The sequence below is a fragment of the Aquarana catesbeiana genome, linkage group LG02 (genome assembly GCF_042186555.1).
Source record: "Aquarana catesbeiana isolate 2022-GZ linkage group LG02, ASM4218655v1, whole genome shotgun sequence".
Lineage (NCBI taxonomy): Eukaryota > Metazoa > Chordata > Amphibia > Anura > Ranidae > Aquarana > Aquarana catesbeiana.
In genome coordinates, this window is record NC_133325.1 from 269,932,420 (window position 1) to 269,960,096 (window position 27,677).

The window sequence follows — 27,677 nt, forward strand, 5'->3', positions numbered from 1 at the left end:
AAACTGTGCCGGTCCAACGGGCACCAGCTGAATTTTGATCGGCGGGTGGCCTTCACCACTTGACAAAAGTAAATTATTTAAATAGTTTTCTGTTGAAGCCCAGGTTCACACTGAGCTGAAGGAATGAAGCCATGCGAGTTCAGCTGAACTCGCATGATTTTACTCCCGTATGTCAGTCCCGATTTCGGACGCAATTTCATAGACATCTGTGCAGGTTTCTGCACAGATGTCAATGTAAATCGCAAAAAGTAGTACAGAAACTACTTTCTGAAATCGGTGCAGCACCGCAGATGCGGCATCGCACCGATTAGGATGGTGCCACTGACGGCAATTGCCGCCGATTTGACATGTCAAATCACATGTCAAAATGCTCCAGCGTGAACGAGGGCGAAGGGATGTTGGAAACTTGTTTGATGATCAGCAGCTGCAGCTACTGATTATTGTATTCTGATCACTGCTGCTGTCAGAATACAATGTCCTGGTGGGGGGGAGGGGGATTCCTCCATCTACCGTGTTTGTGTGGATCTGTTTTCTTTTTCCGTTCAGAAACAAATTAATTATGTATGGCCAAACCTTAGTCTGACAATACTCAAAAGTTCAATGTCCATAATGAATAACCAATCCAATCTTAAAGGTTAGCTCCACTTTCGTGGGGAAAAAATAAAAAAATATTATTATTATTAATATAACGTATACAGTTACTACAAAAGTCATATTATAATCAAATGTTATTAAAAATTGCTAGGGATGCACAGATGCCAGTTTTTTAGGACCGAGTCAAAGTACCATTACTTTCTCTCAAGTACTCGCCAATACCAACTACCGATACCTATTATGTGGTAGCTGCATTATTTTTCTTTTCTTAGGCTTTTTTTTCCCCCTCGGTTTTCACCTGGTGATCAGGCCAGTAACACCCCTCCCCTGTATTAGAGTGCCTCCACTCTGGATGAAGGAGCACAGAGGCACCTTTGGATAGTAGCATTGTTAATCTGGGGGAGGGCAGTGTTAGACCTACTAGCAGATTTAAATACATTAACAAACTGAGGCCAATCTCAACAAACACCTTATAAGCAGTTAAACAAAGTTGTAATTACTCTTGGGATAAAGATTTTACATAAATAAAAAGCTGATCGTTGTAAGCACCCTTGTCATTAAATGGTTTGCCTCATCCCTGTAAACACAGGTTGTTCTTTTGAAAAAAAAAGAATTACTGGTCCAATTACCAGGTAAGAATAAAGGAAAGAAAGCCAAAAAAAGAAAATGCAGACACCACATCGAAGAATTGGTAAGGTGCAATATATTAAATGTTTGCTTTTGTGTTTATTACCGCTTTAAGTTATAATACAGAGCATGACTTTATATTAGGCTGATTCCTTATCTAATCCAATAAATGCATTAGGCATCTAGTGTCTAAGGTAATCTAAACCTGTAATGTCAAATTTAAATGGTGTCTTCATCCAGCATGCCAAGCACAGTATAAAATAACCTACCTCATCATAGAACTCAGGATTCTGCTGATGGTGTAAAACACAGGCCAATGCATTTTTCACAAACACAGGACAACCAGGCCTGCTATATATACACTGTGAAAGGGGAGGGGGAGAGTATTTAGGCATGTAATTGATAAACAAAATTCTAATTTACTTTACTATGTTTTTCAATGATGTGTTTTCTTCCCTCATTTTTAAAGTGGTTTTAAAAAGGCATGATTTTTTTTTCTTACCATAATGCATCAAACTTCGATGATTAACTTCCTCCCCCCACCCCCGTTAATACTTACCTGAGCCCAATCTCGATCCAGTGTTGTGATCAAGAGCAGCAGTGTTGGTCTCTCTCTGGCTCAGACGGCAGCAAGGGGGTGGGGGCCGAGATGCGCTATGTGGGTCAATGGACACACACAGCCTGGCTCAGGAACAAGCCCACACATCTGCCTCCATCACAAGCACTTTACAGTGGGGACAGATATAAAAGATGAGGTACAGACAGCGCCAGCGGGGGACCCCAGAAAAGGAGGTTCGGGGCCACTCTGTGCAATGCCATTGAACAGAGCAGCTAAGTATACCATATTTATTATTTTATCAAAGACAAAATATAGCTTTACAATCACTTTAAAGCCAACAAATGTTACGTATAAATGTAAGAATGCATTTAAAAAAAAATCATTTTAACTTAATATATATGTATTGAACTACTAAAGCTGTATGTTTCTGCAGAACACTGGACAGACAGATTGCTGCTTTCACACAGAGAGTAGCAGTCTCACACTCTCACTGTACATTGTTTCAGTTAGCAACACCCCTCATAAGAGTAATTTATTGGAGTATTGTGCAGGGAGAGTGTCAGGCTGCTTGAGACCCAGAATGCTGTGCTCTGTGTAAGAGCAGCTGCCCAGCTCACAGTGTAATGCCAACATAGGAAGCTTTTCAAAAGACCATTAATAAAAAATAGTATTGAAAAAAGATATAACATATGCTTTACTAGTTATAAAGTCTGGCTGCATAACAGGAAAAATAACCCAAGGGTTCAATTGGGCTTTAACGTAAAATAGCTATTTTTTTAGCCCTATTATTGTTGAGCCAGGTTAAGCAGAGGTAAGACTCAATTGGGACCATTATTAATCACTTACAAAATAATTAAATGCATTTTTAAAAGCAACTAGAGTTAAGTACCTGAATGTGACTTGTTATTAGCCTCTCTAATCCCTGTAAAACAGTACTGAGAAATCTAGAAGCAGTATTTGATGCCAGTTTACTGTCTGCACATGTACTGACACCTAGCATGCTTATAGTGGGAGAGAGCAAAGGGATGAGCCCTTCAGAATGTCTATCTCCATCGTTTTTAATGAGCGTTTCAGAACTGGATAAAGAAAAATGCAAACACTTTGGCAACGGTTATTGTAGATGTTTCCCTGGAGTTCAGCTTTAAGAACGCTTGCTTCTTTTTTTAAATACTGCAATTGTAATTTAATACTGTAAAAAATTATCATCACAATGTACTAATTAAAGGATTATACCAAACATTTTAACCCGGCCTTACAACTGTAGAATTTAGTTGAAATAAAAATTAATTTTCAGAATGTTTGTTCGATTAAGACTCAAAAGAAGCGTTTTGACACTTGATGAGCAAAACAATTGAAGGACAAGGATGGAAACATTTTTCCGAATCTAATGGAAATAAATGACTAATTGTTGAATTCACTCACAGCTGAGAAAAATTGTAACTAGTCTTATGAGCATGCACTTGCCGTATCTGGAATAAAACATTTGTAAAAAAAGTGAGACACTAACATGGTATTCAAACAAAGAGTCATTCAAAATTAGGCTAGTCCATGAAAGGAACTTTGAAAGGCAATTTTTATACTTTCTTCTCCAAACGAAATTCTACATGTGCAAGACCGGCTTCAGTGGAATTGTGAAGGCATTTGGGTGTATAGCAGCAGGTGTTAGGCTCCGCACTCCCCCTTATTACTCCGTTGCTGCCATCTTCTCCAGACCTTCTTTTGGTTCTGCAGCCTCCTGTCTTTAGCCAGTCTTGTCCATTGGTCAGCTCCATGCATTGCACTTTACAATAGTACCTGGCTCCAATTAATGTTTAAATTTACAGCTTTTCTTGGATAAACTTTATTTTTTTGATGGATTATTATTTTATAAAGAAACTGTCAGGAAATATGGCCATAACTGTAGAATCTGGGAGACTGCTGCACAAGGTGGCTGTACTTTAGAACTGCAGACATTTTTCCCCTTGGCAGACTACAAATTAAAGCATTGTGAAGAAAATTACTAAGAAATCTCACTGCACTGGATTCAATTTTTTAAATTTTTTAATGGAAGTTTACCAAAAGTGGCTAAACCAAGAAAGCCGAACATTAGTACGCAAACAGGTTTGATTACGTGATATTACTTATCTTCTGATTTGCATAATAAACAAATTTAACATTAAGCATAACGCAAAAAAGAAATTAAAACACACCATTAATGGCTGTGCATCTTCATCATCTGAATCTCTGAATTCAATTGATATGGCTATGTTTCTGGCCTAAAAAAAAAAAGAAGCATGCACAGAAATGTATTTATGAAGCAACAGCAGCATCAAGTGATTTTCGATACAAGATGACATAACGCGGGTAAATTGATACTAAAAAGCCTTAAAATGTTCAAATTAACTAAAATTTTACATTTGCGTAAAGTGGGAAGAAGCTCCCATGCATGATTTTTACCTCTAAGTAAGCCTATAATAAGGCTTACCCATAGGTAATGTAAATATCTCCTAAACGTGCACCTTTTATAGAGATATTTACTTTAGATGCAGCCGGTGACATCACCAGCACATGCGCTCTGAAGGAACGCCATGCCTGTGCCATTCTTTCAGAGTCCGTAAACACGTGAGCGGGAGTGACGTCATTGCAGCTCTGGCCACTCACACAGCCGAAATCCGCGAACCTGGAGGGAAGACAGGGTGAAGATGGAAACACCTTCAACGGTGACAGAGGGCTTCATTCGAAGGCAAGTTTCACATAATGTGCTAGTATGCAATGCATACTAGCACATTATGATACTGCCCTGCAGGTTTAAAAAAAAAAAATTAGCGGTTTACTACCCCTTTAACATGTGAACAGATTACCAAGTGTGAGCTTTGTGGAGAAACAAGCAAAGTAGTAGTAACCATTGCTTAGAGTAGGCAGATTTGCTATGCATTTCTAAGCTAGTGTACAAAGAATAAATCCAAGCAAATTATCAAAATGACAATTGTATGGGAGGCAGCCCTTCTTGAATTAACAGAAGACAATAAAAGGCTTAAATTCTAATGGAAAACTGCTAGTCCATAATACAAATATAATCCAAATAAAACCGTGGCTTACAACAACTCATATGAGAGGAAAATGTTGTCCATAAGGGGAAGAAAGCAGAAGAACCCACAGAAAAACACTTATATCCAAGACTACCCATGACAAAAAGGCAATGCCTGGTGTGATGAATTCTAGTTAACTGCACAACTACAGTAGCAGACCAAGAAGGTGACATAACCCAACTGGGATGAATTCAATAGCAGCATCCATAGAAGGGGGCATCCATCAATTCAAACTTAAGGCGCTGCACAATACCCAACTATGGATTTAATACTTGGTCAGTGCCATAAACAACAGCCACATGCACGTATAAGGAAAGAAGAGCTTCTAAAAACAAGATATACACAAATAAACCCTGCATAATGAGCAGTACCTCTTCAGAGAAATGGAATATATGTCTATATGAGGAATCCAGCTATAGTCTCATTTAAGACTGTGGGTATGTGGAAAATTCATTTTCATCTAAGAGAAAATAAAAAAAGCAAATACAACCAGTAATTTGAAAATCTAACAGGATTTCCCTTACCTTTGCAAAGGCCTTCTGGCCATCATATTTCAAGTGCTTTGGGTAAACATAGAGGTGGTTGTTGTAGATGGTGAACGGTTGTGTGTGCTTGGGAATGCAAGGAACAAACTCTTCTACTTCAAATGTCACAGTATCTGCACTGCTCTCAAATTGCTTCATAGGAATGTAAGAGGAATTCACATAATCTGCAGAAATAACAAATAAATATTATACCATATGGATTTCACTAATACAGTTATTTTTTTCTTAACACAGTGCACCTACTTGGAAAATCAGGAGACACATTGTCAATGTGAATGTCTAAATTTCCTAAAATAACTGGAAGCTTGGCCATCTTTTCAGGCCTGAAAAAAAGAAACAGAATGTTGTGTTACATAATAGCAAAATTTCATGGAGACATTCTCACAGGGAACACACTGGCAGAGAAAAGTAAAAAACATGCAGACACTCAAAACATATGATGACACTATATTCTTAAGGCCCAACCTAAAGGTAGAGCTAGTGAGGCTTGGTACGGCTTTCGTAACTGTTCATTGTTTTCTTGCATTTGATGGTACTTTCAGGCAAACATCAAATGCTGATTTCAATTTTCCTCAATAGTACAGAGTGGATGACTTTTCTGAGACTGCATTTGACCTACTTTGCGCATTACATTTCTCAGGTACAGAAGGTCCTTTTGAGATGAATTTCCATTAAGGCCTCATGCACACTGGGCGTTAAAATAACGCTATAAAAACGCCAATAGCTTTGCAGTGAGTTTTTCAACATTTTTGCAATAGCGTTTTTTAGCACGTTTTTTTTTTTTTTAATATATACAATTTTTTCAATGGATCAAAAATGTAAAAAACGCTGGTGAGAGGCATTTTTGAGCGTTTATCAGCGTTTTTTGATGTTAGAGCCTTTTAACAGCTGAAAACAGCTGAAAAATTCCTCTCAGAACACACTAGTTTTGTTTGTTTTTTTAAAGCCAAAAACCGCCCCAGCCAAAAACTGCTGATAACAGCCTATGTGTGCATGGACACATAGGATAACATAGAGGGGAGTTTATTGACTGTAGTAAAAAACGTCTGAAGCCAAAAACAGCTGCTGTAAAAATGTTCAGTGTGCATGTATCCAAGCTTTATGGTTGGTATCTTTAGGGACTTGTGAAGACAAACTTTAGAATGCAAACACAGGGTGCTTTTGCCATCCATTTGAAATGCTTCTGAGATCATTCAGAATTTATTTCAGATACATTTTGACCTGCATTTGACCTTCCTTTGCAGGCTCATAGACTTGTAAGGGAAGAGAAGCATTTCTAAAGTGAACACAAGCTCTTCCACACTGACCCTTAAAGTGGTTCTTCACCCTAAAAACTAAAAAATTAAAGCAGCTACAAATACTGTAGCTGCTGACTTTTATTAAAAAGACACTTACCTGTCCAAGGATCCAGCACCATTCTCACCCAAGCCAGTTCTTCACTGGTCTTTGGGTCCCCTGCACTGGCAAGTTAACTGTGAGCAGCTTGCTGTGACTCCATGAACCCCTAAAGCCTTCTGGATCTGCCGCAGTGATCTGACTGAAAGCGGGAGCAGGTAACTGTCAAAACCTGTGGCCCCCCCACTTCACCTCCCTAACCTTTTGGGTGAAGTTCTGCTTTCAGCTGGCCAAACACATATAGATTTATTTTTGTTCAGCCTGCAAAATAACAGAACAGCGGCTAAATCTAAATGGATGCAACCACAGTTCCGCCGAAAATTTTCCACCCGGCTTCTTTAATTTTTGAATTAAAGGATGTCAGGCAGGAAGGTGATGATATGACCACCCACTAACTGAATTTTGGTTCCCCAAGTACTGGCCAAAATTCGCACAGTGTATGGCCAGCGTTAGATGGTCTAAGCCAAATGAAAACCTTCATTCCAGGTCTGTCACTCAAAGTACTTAAAAAAAAAAAAAAAAAAAAAAAAGAAGTGTGTCAACAAGGCAGCCAAAAAACAGAATGAAAAAGTCAGCTATTGTAGCCTCCATATTATCACTAAGGCCCCTTTTACACAGGGCAGATGCGCTCAGTGGAGCCGCCAGCTCAGCAGGAGATTGGTCCATTGATCTCCACTGAGCCGGTGGATGACAGGTCAGTCTCTGCTCATTGAGCAGGGAGGGACCCGTCAGAGCACCGCTGATTTCTATGGGAAGATCGGACAAAAACTGACAGTCTGTCCGTTTTCATTAGATCTCATCCAATCTGACAGAAGGGTGGCTGAACGTATCGCCATACGTCTGTTTTTAGTGGATCGGATGGGGGCCTAAAACAACACACACATAGATATATATCTATCTATCTGATCGATGGCACAACTATAAGCCCATCCCCATATGCCAAGGTTCTAGGTGTAGTCCTGGACTCTCCTTTAAGCGCACGTCCAAATCACTGTCCAAATCTTGCCGCCTCAACCTCTGCAACATATCCAAAATACGCCCCTTTCTAACCAATGACACAACAAAGCTCTTAATTCACTCACTGGTCGTCTCTCACCTCGACTACTGCAACTCCCTTCTCATTGGTTTACCTCTACATAGTCTATCACCTCTTCAATCCATCATGAATGCTGCTGCCAGACTCATCCACCTTACCAATCGCTGTGTCTGCTACCCCCCTCTGTCAATCCCTCCACTGGCTTCCGGTCGGCCAAAGAATTAAATTCAAAATACTAACAACTACGTACAAAGCCATCCACAATTTAGCCCCCAACTACATCACTAGCCTAGTCTCTAAAGACCAACCTACTCGTTCTCTTCCTTCCTCTCAAGACCTTCTGCTCTCTAGCTCCCTCATCACCTCCTCCCATGCTCGCCTCCAGGACTTTTCCAAAAGCCTCTCCAATCCTATGGAATGTCTTTCCCCAATTTGTCCGCTTATCTCCTACTCCATTAGCTTTTAAACGATCCCTGAAAACCCTTCTCTTCAGAGAAGCTTACCCTATCCACACCTAACAACTGTTTTTTAGTTTTCTCCATCATCTCACCCCCCACAGTTATTACCTTTTGTTTCCACTTGACCCTTCCTTCTAGAATGTAAGCTCTAACGAGCAGGGCCCGCTGATTCCGCCAGTATTGATTTGTATTGTAAGTGTACGGTCTGCCCTCATGTTGTAAAGCGCTTCGTAAACTGTTAGCGCTATATAAATCCTGTTTAATAATAATATACACGTACACACACACACACACTATCTATAGATATATACACACACTGTATAATATATATACAGTGGGGACGGAAAGTATTCAGACCTCCCTTAAACTTTTCACTCTGTTATTTTGCAGCCATTTGCTAAAATCATTTCAAGTGGAGGGCCACCCTGGAAAAAAAAATTCCACCAAAAATCCTAACAAAAAAAAAAACATTTGGAAAAAAAAAAAATGTTATACTTATCTAAACCCTTGTTGCTAAGCAGTCTTCCTAATCTGCCTCTTCCTATTCCGTGGCGTGTTTTGCTCCTTGGTGAGCGGCCCCGTTGTCTTCTGGGAACTGTGTGTGTTCCCAGAACACGGGGCTGTTCACAGATCGCTCGCGCGTGCGCAGTAGGAAACTGGCAGTGAAGCCGCAAGGCTCCACTGCCTGTTTCCCTTACCTAGGATGGCGGTGCCGGGACCCGAGAGCCGAGGGACGGGTCGGCCTCGGGAGGCCGACATCGCGGGCACCCAGAACAGGTAAGTCTACTTATTTAAAGTCAGCAGCTACAGTGTTTGTAGCTGCTGACTTTAAATTTTTTTTGTAGCTGGTCGGAATCCCGCATTAAGTTCATTTTTTTCCTCATTAATGTACACACAGCACCCCATATTGACAGAAAAACACAGAATTGTTGACATTTTTGCAGATTTATTAAAAAGAAAAACTGAAATATCACATGGTCCTAAGTATTCAGACCCTTTGCTATGACACTCATATATTTAACTCAGGTGCTGTCCATTTCTTCTGATCATCCTTGAGATGGTTCTACACCTTCATTTGAGTCCAGCTGTGTTTGATTATACTGATTGGACTTGATTAGGAAAGCCACACACCTGTCTATATAAGACCTTACAGCTCACAGTGCATGTCAGAGCAAATGAGAATCATGAGGTCAAAGTACCTGCCTGAAGAGCTCAGAGACAGAATTGTGGCAAGGCACAGATCTGGCCAAGATTACAAAAAAATTTTCTGCTGCACTTAAGGTTCCTAAGAGCACAGTGGCCTCCAAAATCCTTAAATAGAAGACGTTTGGGATGACCAGAACCCTTTCTAGAGCTGGCCGTCCAGCCAAACTGAGCTATCGAGGGAGAAGAGCCTTGGTGAGAGAGGTAAAGAAGAACCCAAAGATCACTGTGGCTGAGCTCCAGAGATGCAGTCAGGAGATGGGAGAAAGTTGTAGAAAGTCAACCATCACTGCAGCCCTCCACCAGTCGGGGCTTTATGGCAGAGTGGCCCGACGGAAGCCTCTCCTCAGTGCAAGACACATAAAAGCCTGCATGGAGTTTGCTAAAAAAACACCCAAAGGACTCTAAGATGGTGAGAAATAAGATTCTCTGGACTGATGAGACCAAGATGGAACTTTTTGGCCTTAATTCTAAGCGGTATGTGTGGAGAAAAACAGGCACTGCTCATCACCTGTCCAATACAGTCCCAACAGTGAAGCATGGTGGTGGCAGCATCATGCTGTGGGGGTGTTTTTCAGCTGCAGGGACAGGACGACTAGTTGCAATCAAGGGAAAGATAAATGCAGCCAAGTACAGGTATATCCTGGACGAAAACCTTCTCCAGAGTGCTCAGGACCTTAGACTGGGCCGAAGGTTTACCTTCTAACAAAACAATGACCCTAAGCACACAGCTAAAATAATGAAGGAGTGGCTTCACAACAACTCCGTGGCTGTTCTTGAATGGCCCAGCCAGAGCCCTGACTTAAACCCAATTGAGCATCTCTGGAGAGACCTAAAAATGGCTGTCCACCAACGTTTACCATCCAACCTATCAGAACTGGAGAGGATCTGCAAGGAGGAATGGCAGAGGATCCCCAAAAAAAAGGTGTGAAAAACTTGTTGCATCTTTCCCAAAAAGACTCATGGCTGTATTAGATCAAAAGGGTGCTTCTACTAAATACTGAGCAAAGGGTCTGAATACTTAGGACCATGTGATATTTCAGTTTTTCTTTTTTAATAAATCTGCAAAAATGTCAACAAGCCTGTGTTTTTCTGTCAATATGGGGTGCTGTGTGTACATTAATGAGGAAGAAAAATGATTTTAGCAAATGGCTGCAATATAACAAAGAGTGAAAAATTTAAGGGGGTCTGAATACTTTCCATCCCCACTGTATATGTGTGTATATATATATATGTGTATATATATATATATATGTATATATATATATATATATATATATATATATATATATATATATATACACACATATATATATATATATATATATATATATATATATATATATATATATATATATATATATATATATATATATATATATATATATATATATATAAAAAAATAAAGGTCAGCATACTCACTTTCTAAAGTCAACAAGCAATTTCAACATATCTTCATTTGACAGTTTGTTACTATCCTGCCGGAAAATAGCAGAAAATCTTGCAGTCTTGTCCAGTGTTCCTGAACTATCTTTGAACAATGGTCTGCAAAAAAAACAAAAAAAAAACATATTTTAACATTTCAGTTTTCAAAAAGAATCAAATGGTTTCCCTTATATTCTAGATCGAAAACTAACATATGTGAACCTAACAACACTGTTCACTTCATTCCATTACACTATTACAAGCAAGCCTCATCGTTAGATATTATATATATATATATATATATATATATATATATATATATATATATATAGATATATCTAGATAGATAGAGATTATATATATATATATATATGATAGATAGATAGAAATATATCTCTCTTTCTCTCTCTCTCGCTCTATATATATATATATATATATATATAGATCTATATATAGAGATATATATCTCTCTATCTATGATATATACACACGATTATAAGGAAACATGGTTTAGCAAAAAAAAAAAAAAAAAAAAAAAAAAAAAAAAAGCTTAATGCTGGCCTATTCTGAAAGGCTAGGTTTCGGCATTAACGAACATTGCTGAAGTAGTGTATTTCTGTCTCCTGCACATTTCAATTAGGCAATGCAGTCAATGTGATGAGCATTTAGGAATATGGGGGGGAAGGAAGAGTCAAGCTCTGACCACCCCAGACATGTTTGAGCTTTGCCTGTCAGACCAGCCCAGAATTCAGGTGGACTGAAATCTACAAAATGTACGTAGACTTCTAGGTGTCTGCTCCTTATATCTTGTCAGCAGATTTTTGTTTAAAGGGGCAAAGCCCCTTTAAACACAATGGAGATGTGATGATGCACACTACTTAAACTGGCTGAACATAACATATTCATTTCACCACCATCACCCAGCTTGACAACGTTGATTTTAAAATCGAGGGAGGAAAGTGAGAAATTGTGCGCCCAACAATGACTGCATCTAATTGGATGCAGTCACTGTTCAGGTATTCAGACAGCCCATGGATGCTGCAGATGGCTGAATACAATAGCCGGCATTGTAAATTTCTCTATCCACACGGTTTAGCTTGGATGGATGAATCAACTAATTCCTCTCATTCAGCTCGCAGGGCTGGAAAAGTAAAATCTAAACAGGTTTGGCTAGCCTTACCTTGCTGCCCAGCCAAATGGCATCCTGTACTGTCCAAGTCTGCTGCATGCTTGTTTGGCATTCTTTAAAACCTTCTGAGCCACCTGAGAAAAGAACAAAGGAGCACAAAAACTGAAAAAAGAAAATCTGAAGAGAGGAACCGATGGTGGTCAAGCAGCTTGACCTTCTAGAGAAATACTGCCTGCTGAGATGAAATAACACCGTTCCCTGGGAACCAAGTGTTATTGAATTTAAAGAAGAGAAGACGCTGCAAAAACTGACTTAATACTGTAAGGAAAACGTGGCAAAACTAACCACAGATGATATGGAGGCTGAAATGGCAAGGTTGTAGAATACAGAAGCCAAGCCCTAATGAAACGGGGTTTGGCAGACAAATAAAATATACTCCCTGTGAACAGAGCATTTAATAATTACATAACTGCGGTTTCAAAAGAGTGAAGATTAACCATGGTGCATATGCATTCGGAGCATGTTTTGAGGCACACACACCTCTTCCTCAGCGCGAGTGAATTTTTTTTTTTTTTTTTTTTTTTTTTTAACTTTAAGGCCACTTTCACACAGGTGCTTTACAGGCGCTAAAGCGCTAAAAATAGTGCCTGTAAAGTGCCTCTCCGCTCACTCCAGTGTGAAAGCCTGAGGGCTTTTACACTGGCTTTCCAGGGTGACACTTTACTACAATTAAAAGTAGTGAGTGTACAGCTTGTATAACAGTGTAAATTTGCTGTCCCCTCAAAATAACATAACACAACACACAGCCATTAATGTCTAAACCGCTGGCAACAAAAGTGAGTACACCCCTGAGTAAAAATGTCCAAATTGGGCCCAAATTTAATACACTGAGACCTTGTAACACTAACGTGTCACATGACATCGGGGAGGGAAAATGGCTACTTGGGCCCAATTTGGACATTTTCACTTAGAGGTGTACTCACTTTTGTTGCCAGTGGTTTAGACATTAATGGCTGGCTGTGTGTTGAGTTATTTTGAGGGGACAGCAAATTTACACTGTTATACAAGATATATATATATATATATATATATATATATATATATATATATATATGTATGTTAAACTACTTGTGAGTTGCTCCCCCGGTGGTGTGCACTGTATTTTCTGTATTTGCCGATATATATATTTTTTCAACAATATTATTAATACTGTAAAAACTATGCAATATATAAACAAATCACTAGCGACAGTTAGACCCCTTTCACACTGAGGCAGTTTTCAGTTTAACCCCTGCTAGCGGCTGAATAAATGGTTAAAAGTGCATGCAAAGCACGGCTGCCGAGGTACTTTACAGGCACTGCCCATTAATTTCAGTGGGCAGGGGCGCTTTAGGAGTGGTGTATACACCGCTCCTAAAGCGCCCAAAAGATGCTGCTTGCAGGACTTTTTTTAAAAAAAGCAGCATCTTTGGGGCGGTTTGGGAGCGCTGTATACAGCTCTCAAAATGCCCCTGCCCTTTGCAATGTATTGGCAGCGCTTCCAAAGCGCCTGAAAAGCGCTTCTGAAGCTCCACAACACAGGTGTTTTTAACCCCTTCTTTGGCCGCTAGCGGGGGTTAAAAAAGTCCTACTAGCGGACAAAAAGCGCAGCTAAAACGTGCAGTGCTTTACCGCTAACGCTCGGGCAGCCCCAGTGTGAATGGGGTCTTATAGAAAATATACCAACTCTGCCACTTCTTTGCACAGTGAATAAGCTTTCTTGCTGTAATTTCAAGGAATGACTTTCGATTTTTGACAGGTTGACTGAATCAGATGACAATATGGCTGTCTATGGAGTACTTGGCACATACCATCAGATGACATTCATTAGATGGAGAAAGTATTTCATATTGACTTTAAAAATTGGGGTCAAAGTGACAACTTCCTCAGCTTTTCCTTGGGATCTAAAAGTTTGAAATGAAAATAGGTACTTTCTCATTTCCCAGCTCCAACAATCCCTGATCGATAGTTTAGCCCAGTTTAGGGGTTTTATGGCATTTTAATCATGATCATGTGCACTACACAAACTTTTCCTAGAGACCAATTGAAGGTGGTTAGAAATAAACCATTAGTAGTGGACACACTACGGGCATTATAATATGTAAAGATACAGCAGAGCTTTTCTTATAAATTCTTAATCACTATAAATAAATAATCAACAAAACATGTAGAGAAAAATAGACAGACTGGTTTCACTAAGTAGAATTTGTAGACAGACTGGTTTCACTAAGCAGAATTTGTCCTTCAAGCAGTATCCTTGGAGAGAAAAAAAAAAGCTGCAGTCTAATTCGAAGCATATAGAAATAACATCCTTGCACAGACAGATTACTTAAATTTGAGAAGAATTAAGTTGTTAAAGATTAGTTAGGCATTAGGAGACACCAGTGACCAGTGTCAAATTTTTCAAACAGTCCATCGGCTCATGTAAACGCAGATTTGCAATAAAGCTTAAAAGTACCACAGCTCATAATCAAAAAAAATCTATGCAAAGCTAAAAACCAAAAAACAAAACAAGTATTTTGACCCTAGTCAAATATGCATTTCTACAAAATTTCTTAAAGAATATCTTTTTATGCCGTCAAAATGGTTCCCAAAGTATTAATGGCCACCTATACCTTGTTTACCACCACTGCGCCTCGGAGTCTACACACAATAAATAATATTAATATTGTGTAATATGTGTTAGTACAAGTAAGTAAGCTATAGCTGCCACTTTAAATAAAATATAAGTGTATAATGTTTTCTTCTATAACGTGTCAACCAGTGTTAAACCACACGCTGAATAAAACCGTGGCGCTCAAGTCACACAATGTGCTATACTTTTACCGTGTCTAATTAAGTACCAGATAAAGTATATACAATATACCTATTTATAAATACACAGTGAACTGTATATATACACATATATCTTCATATATGTATAAAGTGAACACCAAGTGAAAATCATGTGACAAGTTGTAAAGTGCAAATTCTCGTTCAGAAATTAATAAAATAAAAATAAAATAAAAATAACAGTACATCAAATTATATTGGTGATAAAGTCCATCAAAAACAGTGATATGTCTTCCTTCCAACTTCCACCACACCCGGTGTTTGAGTGGACCCACTCCCGATGAAAAACTCACTCACCAACTCCAATTGCCCACACTTGCGTGTAAGGCTTTAGTGCAGTGGTTCTCAACTCCAGTCCTCAGGACCCACCAACAGGCCAGATTTTAAGTATTACCTTGGGGAGATGCAGACTAGAATACTGCAATCACTGAGCAGCAAATGATATCACCTGTGATGTATTTTAGTTATCTTGCAAACCTGGCCTGTTAGTGGGTCCTGATGACCGGAGTTGAGAACCACTGCTTTAGTGCTTAAAGCGTTTGTAAAGGTGTTTTTTTTTTTTTTTTTAAAATAACAAACATGTTATACTTACCTTCACTGTGCAGCTCGTTCTGCACAGAGTGGCCCCGAACCTGGTCTTCTGGGGTCCCTCGGCGGCTGTTTCAGCTCCTCCCCGCAAGCATTCACCACCTTAATGCGAGCTCCCTCGCACGGTGGTGAGTGCTTGCGGGCGCGCTCCCGTGATACAGCCGGCGGCTATAGCCGCTCGCTGTATCACTCGGCCCCGCCCCCCGGCGCGCCGCGTCATCGGATGTGATTGACAGCAGCGCGAGCCAATGGCTGCGCTGCTTTCAATCCATCCACTGCAGCCAATCAGCGGCCAGGGTGAGCGGAGGAACAGATGTCGGGAACGCGAAGCTGACTTTCGAGGCGTCAGGTAAGTAAAACGGGGGGGCTGGGGGTGGCGGTTCTGTCAGAAGTTTTTTCACCTTAATGCATAGAATGCATTAAGGTGAAAAAATTTTTACCTTTACAACCCCTTTAATAATCTCCAACAGAAAGGATTAAGGTGATGAACCAGCCTTCCAAATGTATATATACACACAATCCGTTCCACATGTGAAATAAAAGAAAAGCTCCAATAGTGTAATTCGTACAACCAGTTTATTGAATAGCACACAAGCCAAATCTTCAAAAGTTAAACTCACACTTTTTAAATCAAAAAACGCAATGCGAAATTCCACAGCAACCTGTGTTCAACTGCACAGCACAGCACAGCACAGCACTACAACTTGTAAACACTCTCTAGGGGTTGCGGTCACGGCGGACCCGAGGTATGCAGGCGTCTGCTCGCCTATCTCACCCACTCCTGGATCGCCCCCCCCGCTCGATCTGGTCCCCTCTCCTGATAGGCTCAAACCGCGACGTTCGTATCACTCCGCGTCACTCGTTCCTGGTGTTCACCGTCACTCGGTCACTCATGGGATAGGCCGCTCGGGTTGTCAATCGTCTCTTATATACCCTCCTCTCAGTTAGAATGGAGATCGCTCACCGCGCATGCGCAAAGTACGTACGTCGCGCCTGCGCATTCCTCGTGTCCCCGTGAGCGCAATACACCCCTATTACAAGGATTCATTACGTATTAGACACACTAAATACAATATAAGACTTTTCCTCCTCAAACTAGATGTAGCCTCATGTATTTTATATACTGCGACTATCCAGCACCTCATAACAGCGTCATTCATTATTCGTTCCGCTTATATTCTCTGAACCCTGAATGCTATAGCCTTTCAACTTCTTACTCTAAGAGTATTTATTCACCATGATTAAAAATTAATAATCACAAAATTAATAATAATCATAAACATTAAAAATGTTATAACGAATTAATATATCTATCAAAGTTTAATATATTAAAATCAGTTTAAAAATATCCATAAAAAAGAGAGAAATATTAATTGATGAATGGTTAGACTGTAACACCCTATTTAACTAAATTAAAAACAGATAAATTAAAATTTGTTCCATATACCCATGATTGACAATCTATATGTCCAAAACCAATCCTATTTAAGCCTGGACACATGTACATGTTTCACCCAGCCCCCCGTTATAAGTCCTGGGTTATATAGTCGACTACGGTTAAACTTGAGCAACCACTGGTAGGTGCCAACCGTAATGTTATCACCATATACCCCTCTATTTGGAGCTAAAGTTTACATATCTATAATGGTTATAATTTCTCACCACTTTATCCCACCTACTATATATTCAAATGGGGCAAAGCGCTGAAATACAACTAAAAGCACTCCATGGGGATAAAACTCTACTTCTATATGATGCCCAAATCATCCCAAGTGGAGTCCATGGTGCCCCCTCATAAAGTGACAATGCTTTACTAAAAACTTCTACACTCTCCTCTGCATGGCAAGAGCTATACCATATCATCTATCAGGTGGGTGTCCCAAGGCGTACATCTCTACCCTTAGTAATCACTCATCAAATTAAAAATCATTGATAAAACAATTCAAGTCTAATTCAATATTAAGCCCCCTAGGGGTCAAACTTTTAAAAAGAAAAATCCATTCCGTTTCCCTCCTTGACAGATCTCTAATCCTATTGGATCCTCTCCAAGATGAATGCACCACATCAATGCCACAAAATTGCAGCAAAGATGGATGATCTTGTTGATGTTTCTCCTTGAAATGCAATGATACACTATGGTATTTGTAACCATTTTTTATATTGGCCAGATGCTCACTGATGCGAACCTTTAGTTGTCTCTTGGTTCTACCTTTGGCTTGTGTGCTATTCAATAAACTGGTTGTACGAATTACACTATTGGAGCTTTTCTTTTATTTCACATGTGGAATGGATTGTGTGTGTATATACATTTGGAAGGCTGGTTCATCACCTTAATCCTTTCTGTTGGAGATTATTAAGCACAAAAGCCTTACACGCAAGTGTGGGCAATTGGAGTTGGTGAGTGAGTTTTTCATCGGGAGTGGGTCCACTCAAACACCGGGTGTGGTGGAAGTTGGAAGGAAGACATATCACTGTTTTTGATGGACTTTATCACCAATATAATTTGATGTACTGTTATTTTTATTTTATTTTTATTTTTATTTTATTAATTTCTGAATGAGAATTTGCACTTTACAACTTGTCACATGATTTTCACTTGGTGTTCACTTTATACATATATGAAGATATATGTGTATATATACAGTTCACTGTGTATTTATAAATAGGTATATTGTATATACTTTATCTGGTACTTAATTAGACACGGTAAAAGAATATCTTTTTATGTACTTAAAAAAAAACACTAAAAATAACCAGTGGACATTCTACTTTCCATATAATGGGAGAGCAGCTAGCTTGCAGCACCTAAAAACCTCTTGTACTTTGAGACCATCATGAAGCTTGACAGAAAAATTTACACAAAACAAAATATTAAAGGAAAAACCTCAGGACAGAAATTTGTACCCTTCTCAAACTTTTCCTATACATCAGTGATGGTGATTAGATAATAACCCATTAGCAGAAGACACTACATGCACCCTGCGCTTTGACATGCGGTGCCTTCCTGTGTGCTGCAGTAAAATGGTAAATGTCTGAATTTTACCACAGCTCTCCACACCTTTGCAGTGCTTTGCAGTGTAACCAGTGCACAAAGAAAACAATTGTTTTCTAAGCCCGCTAGTGGTAACAACACAGACAGGTAACACATAAGGCCTATGCAAACATCTCCACATGGGTCCTGGCATAGACACAGCATACACCTTATCAAGTAATTTCAAACAGACTCTACACATCAATTTAAAATTGTTTATATGAATGCTTTATCTTTCAGGGTTAAGGAGTGTGCCACGTACAGAGCGCAGGGCTCAGGAGTGACAGTAGTAAGCAGGGAGAACAGGGTGAGTGCTGGAGAAGGTGAAAATCTGTGTCACCACGTTCACCAAGCCCTGCTTTTTATCAATCCTTAAAGTATTACTAAACCCACAACAGTAAAATCAGTCTGTATATACAGTAAAGCATGCTTGTTATATTCACTGTGGAATTTAAGGGTTTAACCCTTCGCATTGTGTAAAAAGGCTGCTTGATCCTGGCTTTTTTGATCCTCCTCACCTTTCAATGTCCCCTGATGATTTTCTGATAACACAGAGCCTATGGAGTCAGGCTAAACATGCTCAGTTTGGTGTGTATTGCTAGAGAGGTTTGTTTCCTTTGGAGGGTGCATTTGATCAGCACAGGGCCAATCAGCACTGTCCATAAAGAGGGTCAGGGTCTTGCAGTCCAATAGGACAGTCAGTTAACTCCTCCTACAAGCTTTAACTAGTGCTTGCCTGGACACTCATAGAAGTTACAAGACTGTTCTAACTGCTAATGAGAAAAGGTATTTACCAATTTATATTTACTAAAATAATTTCCATGTTCTGTGTACTGTGGGAGACCAGATATAGTGAATGTAGGGTCCTGGGTTTAGTAACACTTTAAACAACTGACAGTTAAGAATCTACAATTACCCGAGTGACTCACAAAACAAATTTACCATCTCTATGGGGCAAATACACAATAGGATTTTTATTACAGTTTACCTGTAAAATCCTTTTCTTGGAGTACATCATGAGACACAGAGCCTTACGTAATTACTTAATGGGTTATGGGCCACCTTCAGGTGACGGACACTGGCACACCCTAAACAGGAAGTTGCCTCCCCATATAACCCCTCCTCCTAGCAGGAGTAACTCAGTTTTTGTAGCAAAGCAATATACGTATACCCCAGAAAAAGAGGGGCGGGACCTCTGTGTCCCATGATGTACTCCAAGAAAAGGATTTTAAAGGTAAGCTGTAATAAAAATCCTATTTTCTTTATCGTACATCATGGGACACAGAGCCTTAAGTAATTACTTAATGGGACGTCCCATAACAATGCTACTTGAGGGGAGGCAGACACAACCCGCTGGGTACCCCCAGACTTGAGGGCTTATACTGTTGCCTGCAGCACACTGCGCCCGAAGGTGATATCTTCATACCTCCTTACATCCACCTGATAAAATTTTGTGAATGTATGCACTCAAGACCAAGTTACGGCCTTAAAGATCTGAGCCATGGAGGCCTGGTGACGCACTGCCCAAGGAGCACTAACCGCCCTGGTAGAGTGCGCCTTAACTTGAAAAGGGGGAATCTTACCCCTTAAATTATAAGTTTGAATTATAACTTGCCGAATCCACTTAGCGACAGTGGATTTCCACGCTGCCTGTCCTTTCTTAGGACCCTCTGGCAGAATAAATAAGACATCAGTCTTACGAATCTGAGCAGTTGTCTTTAAATAGATTTTCACTGCTCTCTTCACATCAAGACAATGTAGTAACTTCTCTTTCCTGGAACATGGTTTTGGAAAAAACGATGGCAGGACAATATCTTGGTTCAGGTGAAAACCTGAAACCACTTTTGGTAAAAAGTCTGGACGAGGGCGTAACACCACTCTGTCCTCATGCATATTCAAATATGGCACTTTACATGTAAGAGCAGCCAATTCCAAAACCCTCCTTGCTGAGGATATAGCAACCAAGAACACCAACTTCCTCGTCAGAAGGACTAAGGGAATATGCTGTATCGGTTCAAATGGCTGTTTTTGTAACACTGACAAAACTAAGTTCAAGTCCCAAGGGCTCAAAGGTGATTTAACTGGCGGATTAATCCGCATCACCCCTTGCATAAAACCCCGGACTAAAGAATGCACAGCAAGCGGTCAATGAAATAAGATCGATAAGGCTGAGACTTGGCCCTTAATAGTACTCAAGGACAACTTCATCTGCATGCCTAATTGTAGAAAGGCAAGAATTCTGCCTATAATATATATCTCCGAGGGTGCCAACCCTTGGATTCACACCAGGAAACATTAGCCCTCCAGACTCTATAATATATAGCTTTGGAAGCTGGCTTCCTTGCATTGAAGTAGAGATAACTGACCCGGAAAGCCCATGTTTCTTCAGAATGTGGGTTTCAATAGCCAGGGCGTTAAATCTAGCGTTTGTAAGTAGGATGGAATATTGGCCCCTGTGAGAGCAGGTCTGGCCTTAGTGGAAGGGATCATGGATCCTCCACTGCCATCTTTATAATTCCTGCACACCATGACCTTCTGGGCCATGCTAGTGCTACCAGAATTACCAGCTTTCATTCCAGCTTGATCATGCAAAGCAGTCGCGGTGGCAACTGAATAGGGGGGAATGCATAGATCAGCGAGAACTGATCCCACGGGGTCACCAATGCACCTGCCAATTCTCTACTCCCGGAATGAAGACTGCTGATAGGCACGGAACATTCCTTTTTGCCCACGTTAGAATATGGTTCACCTCTTTCTGCGCTGAGAGACTCTTGGTGCATCCTTGGTGATTGATATAGGTCACTGCTGTGGCATTGTCGGATTGGATCCTGACAGGACAATCCCTAACCTGGAAGTCCAAGCCTTCAGAGCCAGATGCACTGCCCAAATCTCTAGGATGTTGATGGGCAAGGCTCTTTCGGTTTTTGACTACTGTCCCTGGACAGTCATCTTCTCTAGTACTGCTCCCCAGCCTGAAAAGGCTGGTATCTGTCGTTACTACTTTCCAGATAACTGGTCTGAAGGATTTTCCTTTCAGCAGATTCTGGGTTAGTAACCAACTGAGGCTTTGGGACACCCTTGGGGACAGCCGCATTGGCAAGTCCAAAGCTTGGATCGTTTTATTCCAAGCAGACAGGATACTGTTTTGCAACAGTCTCGAAAGGAACTGGGCATAGGGGACTGCTTCGAATGAAGCCACCATCTTTCCTAACAACCTCATGCAAAGGCGAATTGAGGGATTTGCTTTCGACCTGACCATCCGCACCAGCTCTTGTATGGAGTTGATTTTTGCCTGAGGAAAGAACACCTTTTTCTGGGCTGTATCTACGATCAGACCCAAATACTCTAGCTTATTTAGCGGTATTAAGGAAGACTTCTCTAGGTTGAGAATCCAACCCAGATTTTTCAGGTAATTGGTTGTAATGCGTACACTTTGCTCCAAACGAGCCATCGATTGGTCTATTAGCAATAGATCGTCTAGGTACGCAAAGACTGTTATGCCCTGTGCCCTTAACCTAGAGGTGGGGCCAGCACTTTTGTGAACGCTCGGGGTGCTGTAGCTGGCCCGAAGGGCAAGGCTACAAACTGAAATTATGCTGTTCTACTTCGAACCGCAAAGACCTTTGGTGAGTGGAAAATGTAGGGACATGCAGATATGCATCCCTGATGTCGATAGACGCCAGAAGTTCTCCTCCTTGTAGGATAGAAACCACTGACCTGATCGACTCCATTGAAAGGAGCAGATCTTCACGAACTGATTTTGATTCTTTAGATCTAGAATGGTCTGTTGAATAAAACCCCAAAGTTTGCTCTTCTGTGCATGTACAGGAAACGCCTGAAAAGGCTGTGAAGGTTTTAAGGAACCTAAAGAAGAAACAGATCAGCTGACTCTGCTAGTGGTAGCTTGAAAGAGGCACTAAGCATCTCTGTAAGAGATTGTACCAGCAGTCTCTCAGATTTGCGAGGCTGAAAAAGGATCATCTACCATTGTTTCCTCCGCAGAGGAGTAATCGGTATACCTTTCTTCCTGATCACCTAAGGGTAACCCCTCACCCTCAATCCACTGTTCCCTTGATAAGGGGTCTAAGGTGCGGAAGGGAGATCCAACATGCTTCCTATCCTTTAGGATGGCGGATGCAATTAAAGTCGGTAATTCTCCTTCTAGGCCCTGTAGGGCGGAGGAAAACGTATTTTCAGTCATGTATAGAGGGGCTGAATTTTCTGTGCCTGGGCCTGACCCTGAGGCTTTCCTCTAAAGTCTGACAGTGGAAGCCATCACCACTGCCTAGAGGCGGATGCCCCTGGCGCAGAGGAAGGAGTCCGTTTAAATGAAGGACGTTTATACTTTCTTTTGGACAAAAGAGTACCTTTCCCACTAGAAATCATTTGGATGTGTTTGACCAAATCCTCCTCAAATAGTCGATCCCCATGAAAAGGGAAGCTAGTCATAAGCCTTTTTCAAGGTGCTTCGGCTGACCAAAAAAAACTTTTTTTTTTTTTTAACCACAGGGTCCTACACATGTGTACCAGCACAAGTGCAAGGCGGGACGCCTGGTGAATAGAGTCTTTCATGGCATCTATGACAAAACATAGCGCCCTTGGTAGTTCGGCCAAACCGTGGGCCTGTGTGCAGGGACCTCTTTAAAGGGCCTGTCTAAACTGGTCCCTTAGGGACTGACAGATGCCTATTGCTGCAACAGCAGGCTGAGTAACCACACCTGCCAAGGAAAAAGAGGATTTTAACAGGAATACCAACTTTTTATCTGTTGGATCTTCAAGCATTTGTGCATTGTCTACTGGACAAGTTAAACTTTTGTTCACACTGGAAATCGCAGCATCAACTGCTGGTATTTTCCATAATTTGGTGAATTTCTCCTCCATGGGATAGAGAACTGAGAATCTCTATGGAGGGACAAAATGCTTATCCGGGTGATCCCATTCAGCATAAATAAGCTTTTCTAGTAATGCAAGGACCGGAAATGCATTATGACTGGAGTTCCCAGCGCCTGGGGGGGGGGAATTTTTGGTACCTTTGTGGTAACTCTGGAAGCCATAGTGCTAAGCACAAAAGCAGAGGCACTGTACTACTGTACTACTACTTGCTGAGCAATAGTCTAGCAAAACAATTTCACCATAAAGATCAGCTTGATTCTGAGTAACAATGTATTTCTTGTACTGAAAATGCCTGTATACATCCCTTATGTGCCCCAGCGCTCCTGTGTCCTGTGTGACAGACTTCTTTTCTTCAGTTGCTCTTAAGAGATTTTCTGACAAGGAGACCGTCTGTTTTATAACTCACTGCACGGGCGGCACGGCATTCGGGTCTGCAATGCAGACCCAATGAAGAGGAGGGTCTGTGATCGCTGCTGGCGCTTCACAATCTCTATGCTTTCTATATGCAAGCGATCTTTGTAATATACAGGCTGGGGCGCAACAAGGCTTATTAAAACGGCAGTCTGACAACAAAATGTGGGTCTTTAAAGTAATATCCATAGGAAGCCGCCACTGAGGTGGTGGGTGTTTTCTCAGCAGTTTGAGACAATTAGTGTTTTACACAGGAGCCATTATAGATAACAATCTGCTGTACCCCCAGCCCCTTAGTTCCCCCAGGTGGGAGAGGCACACCTCTGTTCAATTAAGAACCCCCTCCTGCTGCTGGGACACACACATGCTGTTTAAAGCTGGACACAGAGCTGCTGAGATTTTAAGGCATTACAATGTTTTTCATATGGAGGAAAAAGGCATAGGTGTACTTTTTACAGTTCCTAAGCTTTTTCCCTTACCTTTTCCTCACTGCAGGATACTGCTGAAAACAGACAGATCCAAACTTCACCCATCACGGTGGGCAGCGTTAGTAAACCTTCAAAGACCGGGTCCCTTAATAGGGGTTCCACTCCTTTGGACCTGTATAGCACCCTTCAGGAGCAACTTTACGTAATGTAGCATGACTAAAAAGAGTTCTGGTTCCTGGGGTCCAGCCCTCAAGAGAGCCTTACAGGCAAAACCTTGTTCTTCTATGCGAGGCCCGGGTACCATCCTTAGGCCTCAGTGGCTTGGATGGATCCGGTGAGTGGAGGTTATTTAAATCCAGCATGGATCCCTCCTGGAGCTCCTCCGAGCACATCTTCACTCGTGGCCAACACCTTATGCCGCGTACACACGAGCGGACTTTAAGGCAGACTTTGCCCGGCGGACGGGATTTCGTCGGACAATTCAATCGTGTGTGGGCTCCAGAGGACTTTGTTTTCTCAAAAGTTGGGCGGACTTAGATTTGAAACATGTTTCAAATCTATCCGACGGACTGGAGTGCGGTCGAAAAGTCCGCTCGTCTGTATGCTAGTTCGACGGACAAAAAGCCACGCTAGGGCAGCTACTGACTACTGGCTATGAACTTCCTTATTTTAGTCCGGTCGTACGTCATCACGTACGAATTCGACAGACTTTGGTTGATTGTGTGTAGGCAAGTCCGTTCATTCAGAAAGTCAGTCGTAAAGTCCGTCGAAAAGTCAGCCGGGCAAAGTCTGCCATAAAGTCCGCTTGTGTGTACGTGGCATTAGACACTGGCAAAAAAACTGAGTTACTCCTGGTAGGAGGAGGGGTTATATAGGGAGGCAACTTCCTGTTTAGGGTGTACCAATGTCCATCACCTGAAGGTGGCCCATAACCCATTACTTAAGGCTCTGTGTCCCATGATGTACGATAAAGAAATAAGTTTTAATTGCGTACGGTATGTAAATAAAAGTATTTTTTTCAGTCTACTGCATATCAGCCTATAAATTTATTGGTAGAATTAACCAATGGTAACTATACACTGTTCTAGAATGCCAAAGCTTTTATCCACTAGGCATATGTTAAAAAACATTTTAATATGCAAGCAATTACCTTTGCAGAATCCGAGCTCTTCATGTAGGGCTCAGCACAATGTGCAATGCTCCCTTGGAGAACCTTTTCTATTCTGGCCACTAGGAAGATGTCAGGGTGAGGACATGTGACAGAAAAAATTCCCTAAAAAACAAACAATTCTACATATTATGAACAGTATTCCATCTTCATTAACCAACCTTAGTATCACACCAACATAAAGTTATACCGTATCTCACAAGAGTACACCCCTCACATTTTTGTAAATATTTTATTATACCTTTTCATGTGACAACACTGAAGAAATGACACTTTGCTACAATGTAAAGTAGTGAGTGTACAGCTTGTATAACAGTGTAAATTTACTGTCCCCTCAAAATAACGCAATACACAGCCATTAATGTCTAAACCGCTGGCAACAAAAGCGAGTACACCCCTAAGTGAAAATGTCCAAATTGGGCCCCAATTAGCGATTTTCCCTGGTGTCATGTGACTAATTAGTGTTACAAGGTCTCAGGTGTGAATGGGGAGCAAGTGTGTTAAATTTGGTGTCATCGCTCTCACTCTCTCATACTGGTGACTGGAAGTTCCTCATGGCACCTCATGGCAAAGAACTCTCTGAGGATCTGTAAAAAAGAATTGCTGCTCTACATAGAGATGGCCTAGGCTATAAGAAGATTGCCAAGACCCTGAAACTGAGCTGCAGCACAGTGGCCAAGACCATAAAGCGGTTTAACAGGACAGGTTCTTCTCAGAACAGGCCTCGCCATGGTCGACCAAAGACGTTGAGTGCACATGCTCATCGTCATATCCAGAGGTTGTCTTTGGGAAATAGATGTATGAGTGCTGCCAGCATTGCTGCAGAGGTTGAAGGGGTGGGGGGTCAGCCAGTCAGTGCTCAGACCATACGCTGCACACTGCGTCAAATTGGCCTGCATGCCTGTCATCCCAGAAGGAAGCTTATGCTAAGGATGATGCACAAGAAAGCCAGCAAACAGTTTGCTGAAGACAAGCAGACTAAGGACATGGATTATAAAGGAAAAGAGAGCTCTCTTTACCTTTACTGATTTATGTGTGTATCCCACAGTAGAGCTGCAGCTTTATTCAAGTTGTTTTTAATATTTATGTGTTAGCGCAGAAATTTTTTGTTTTTTTTAAGGACATGGATTACTGGAACTATGGCCTGTGGTCTGATGAGACCAAGATAAACTTATTTGGTTCAGATGGTGTCAAGCGTGTGTGGCGGCAACCAGGTGAGGAGTACAAAGACAAGTGCGTCTTGCCTACAGTCAAGCATGGTGGTGGGAGTGTCATGGTCTGGGGCTGCACAAGTGCTGTCGGCACTGGGGAGCTACAGTTCATTGAGGGAACCATGAATGCAAACACATACGGTCACATACTGAAGCAGAGCATGATCGCCTCCCTTCGGAAGACTGGGCAGCAGGGCAGTATTCCAACATGATAACAACCCCAAACACACCTCCAAGATGACCACTGCCTTGCTAAAGATGATGAGGGTAAAAGGTAATGGACTGACCAAGCATGTCTCCAGACCTAAACCCTATTGAGCATCTGTGGGGAATCCTCAAATGCAAGGTGGAGGAGCGCAAGGTCTCCAACATCCACCAGCTCCATGATGTCGTCATGGAGGAGTGGAAAAGGACCCCAGTGGCACCCTGTGAAGCTCTGGTGAACTCCATGTCCAAGAGGGTTAAAGGCAGTGCTGGAAAAAATGGTGGCCACACAAAATAGACACTTTGGGCTCAATTTGGACATTTTCACTTAGGGGTGTACTCACTTTTGTTGCCAGCGGTTTAGACATTAATGGCTGTGTATTGCTTTATTTTGAGGAGACAGTAAATTTACAAAGTTAACCCTTTCATGTCTAAGCCTATTTCTGACATTTTTTGCTTACAAGTTAAAATCAGTATTTTTTGCTAGAAAATAACCTAGAACCCCCAAACATTTTATATATATATATATATATATATATATATATATATATATATATATATAGATAGATAGATAGATAGATAGATAGATAGATAGATAGATAGATAGATAGATAGATAGATAGATAGATCTCTATCTATCTATATAGATATATTTTTTTTAGCAGAGACCCTAGAGAATAACATGGTGATCGTTGCAATATTTTATACCACACGATATTTGCGCAGCGGTCTTTCAAATGCATTTTGACAATTTCCTGAATTAAAAAAAAACTAAACAGTAAAGTTAGCCCAATTTTTTTAGTATAATGTGGAAGATAATGTTATGCCAAGTA

General features: G+C 41.0%; 1 protein-coding gene across 14 annotated transcripts in view; it reads right to left on the bottom strand.

The window, feature by feature from the left end:
- The window catches only part of DOCK9 (dedicator of cytokinesis 9), a 433,207-nt gene that overhangs the window by 156,097 nt on the left and 249,433 nt on the right, over nt 1–27,677 (bottom strand). For all 14 annotated transcript variants that reach the window (XM_073614422.1, XM_073614424.1, XM_073614413.1 and 11 more), the window contains exons 13-19: nt 25,412–25,534; nt 12,091–12,173; nt 10,908–11,030; nt 5,637–5,716; nt 5,373–5,557; nt 3,970–4,035; nt 1,491–1,583 (exon numbers count right to left, since the gene is read on the bottom strand). In XM_073614422.1, coding sequence (XP_073470523.1) covers nt 1,491–1,583; nt 3,970–4,035; nt 5,373–5,557; nt 5,637–5,716; nt 10,908–11,030; nt 12,091–12,173; nt 25,412–25,534 — 753 coding nt within the window. The remainder of the gene's footprint in view (nt 1–1,490; nt 1,584–3,969; nt 4,036–5,372; nt 5,558–5,636; nt 5,717–10,907; nt 11,031–12,090; nt 12,174–25,411; nt 25,535–27,677) is intronic.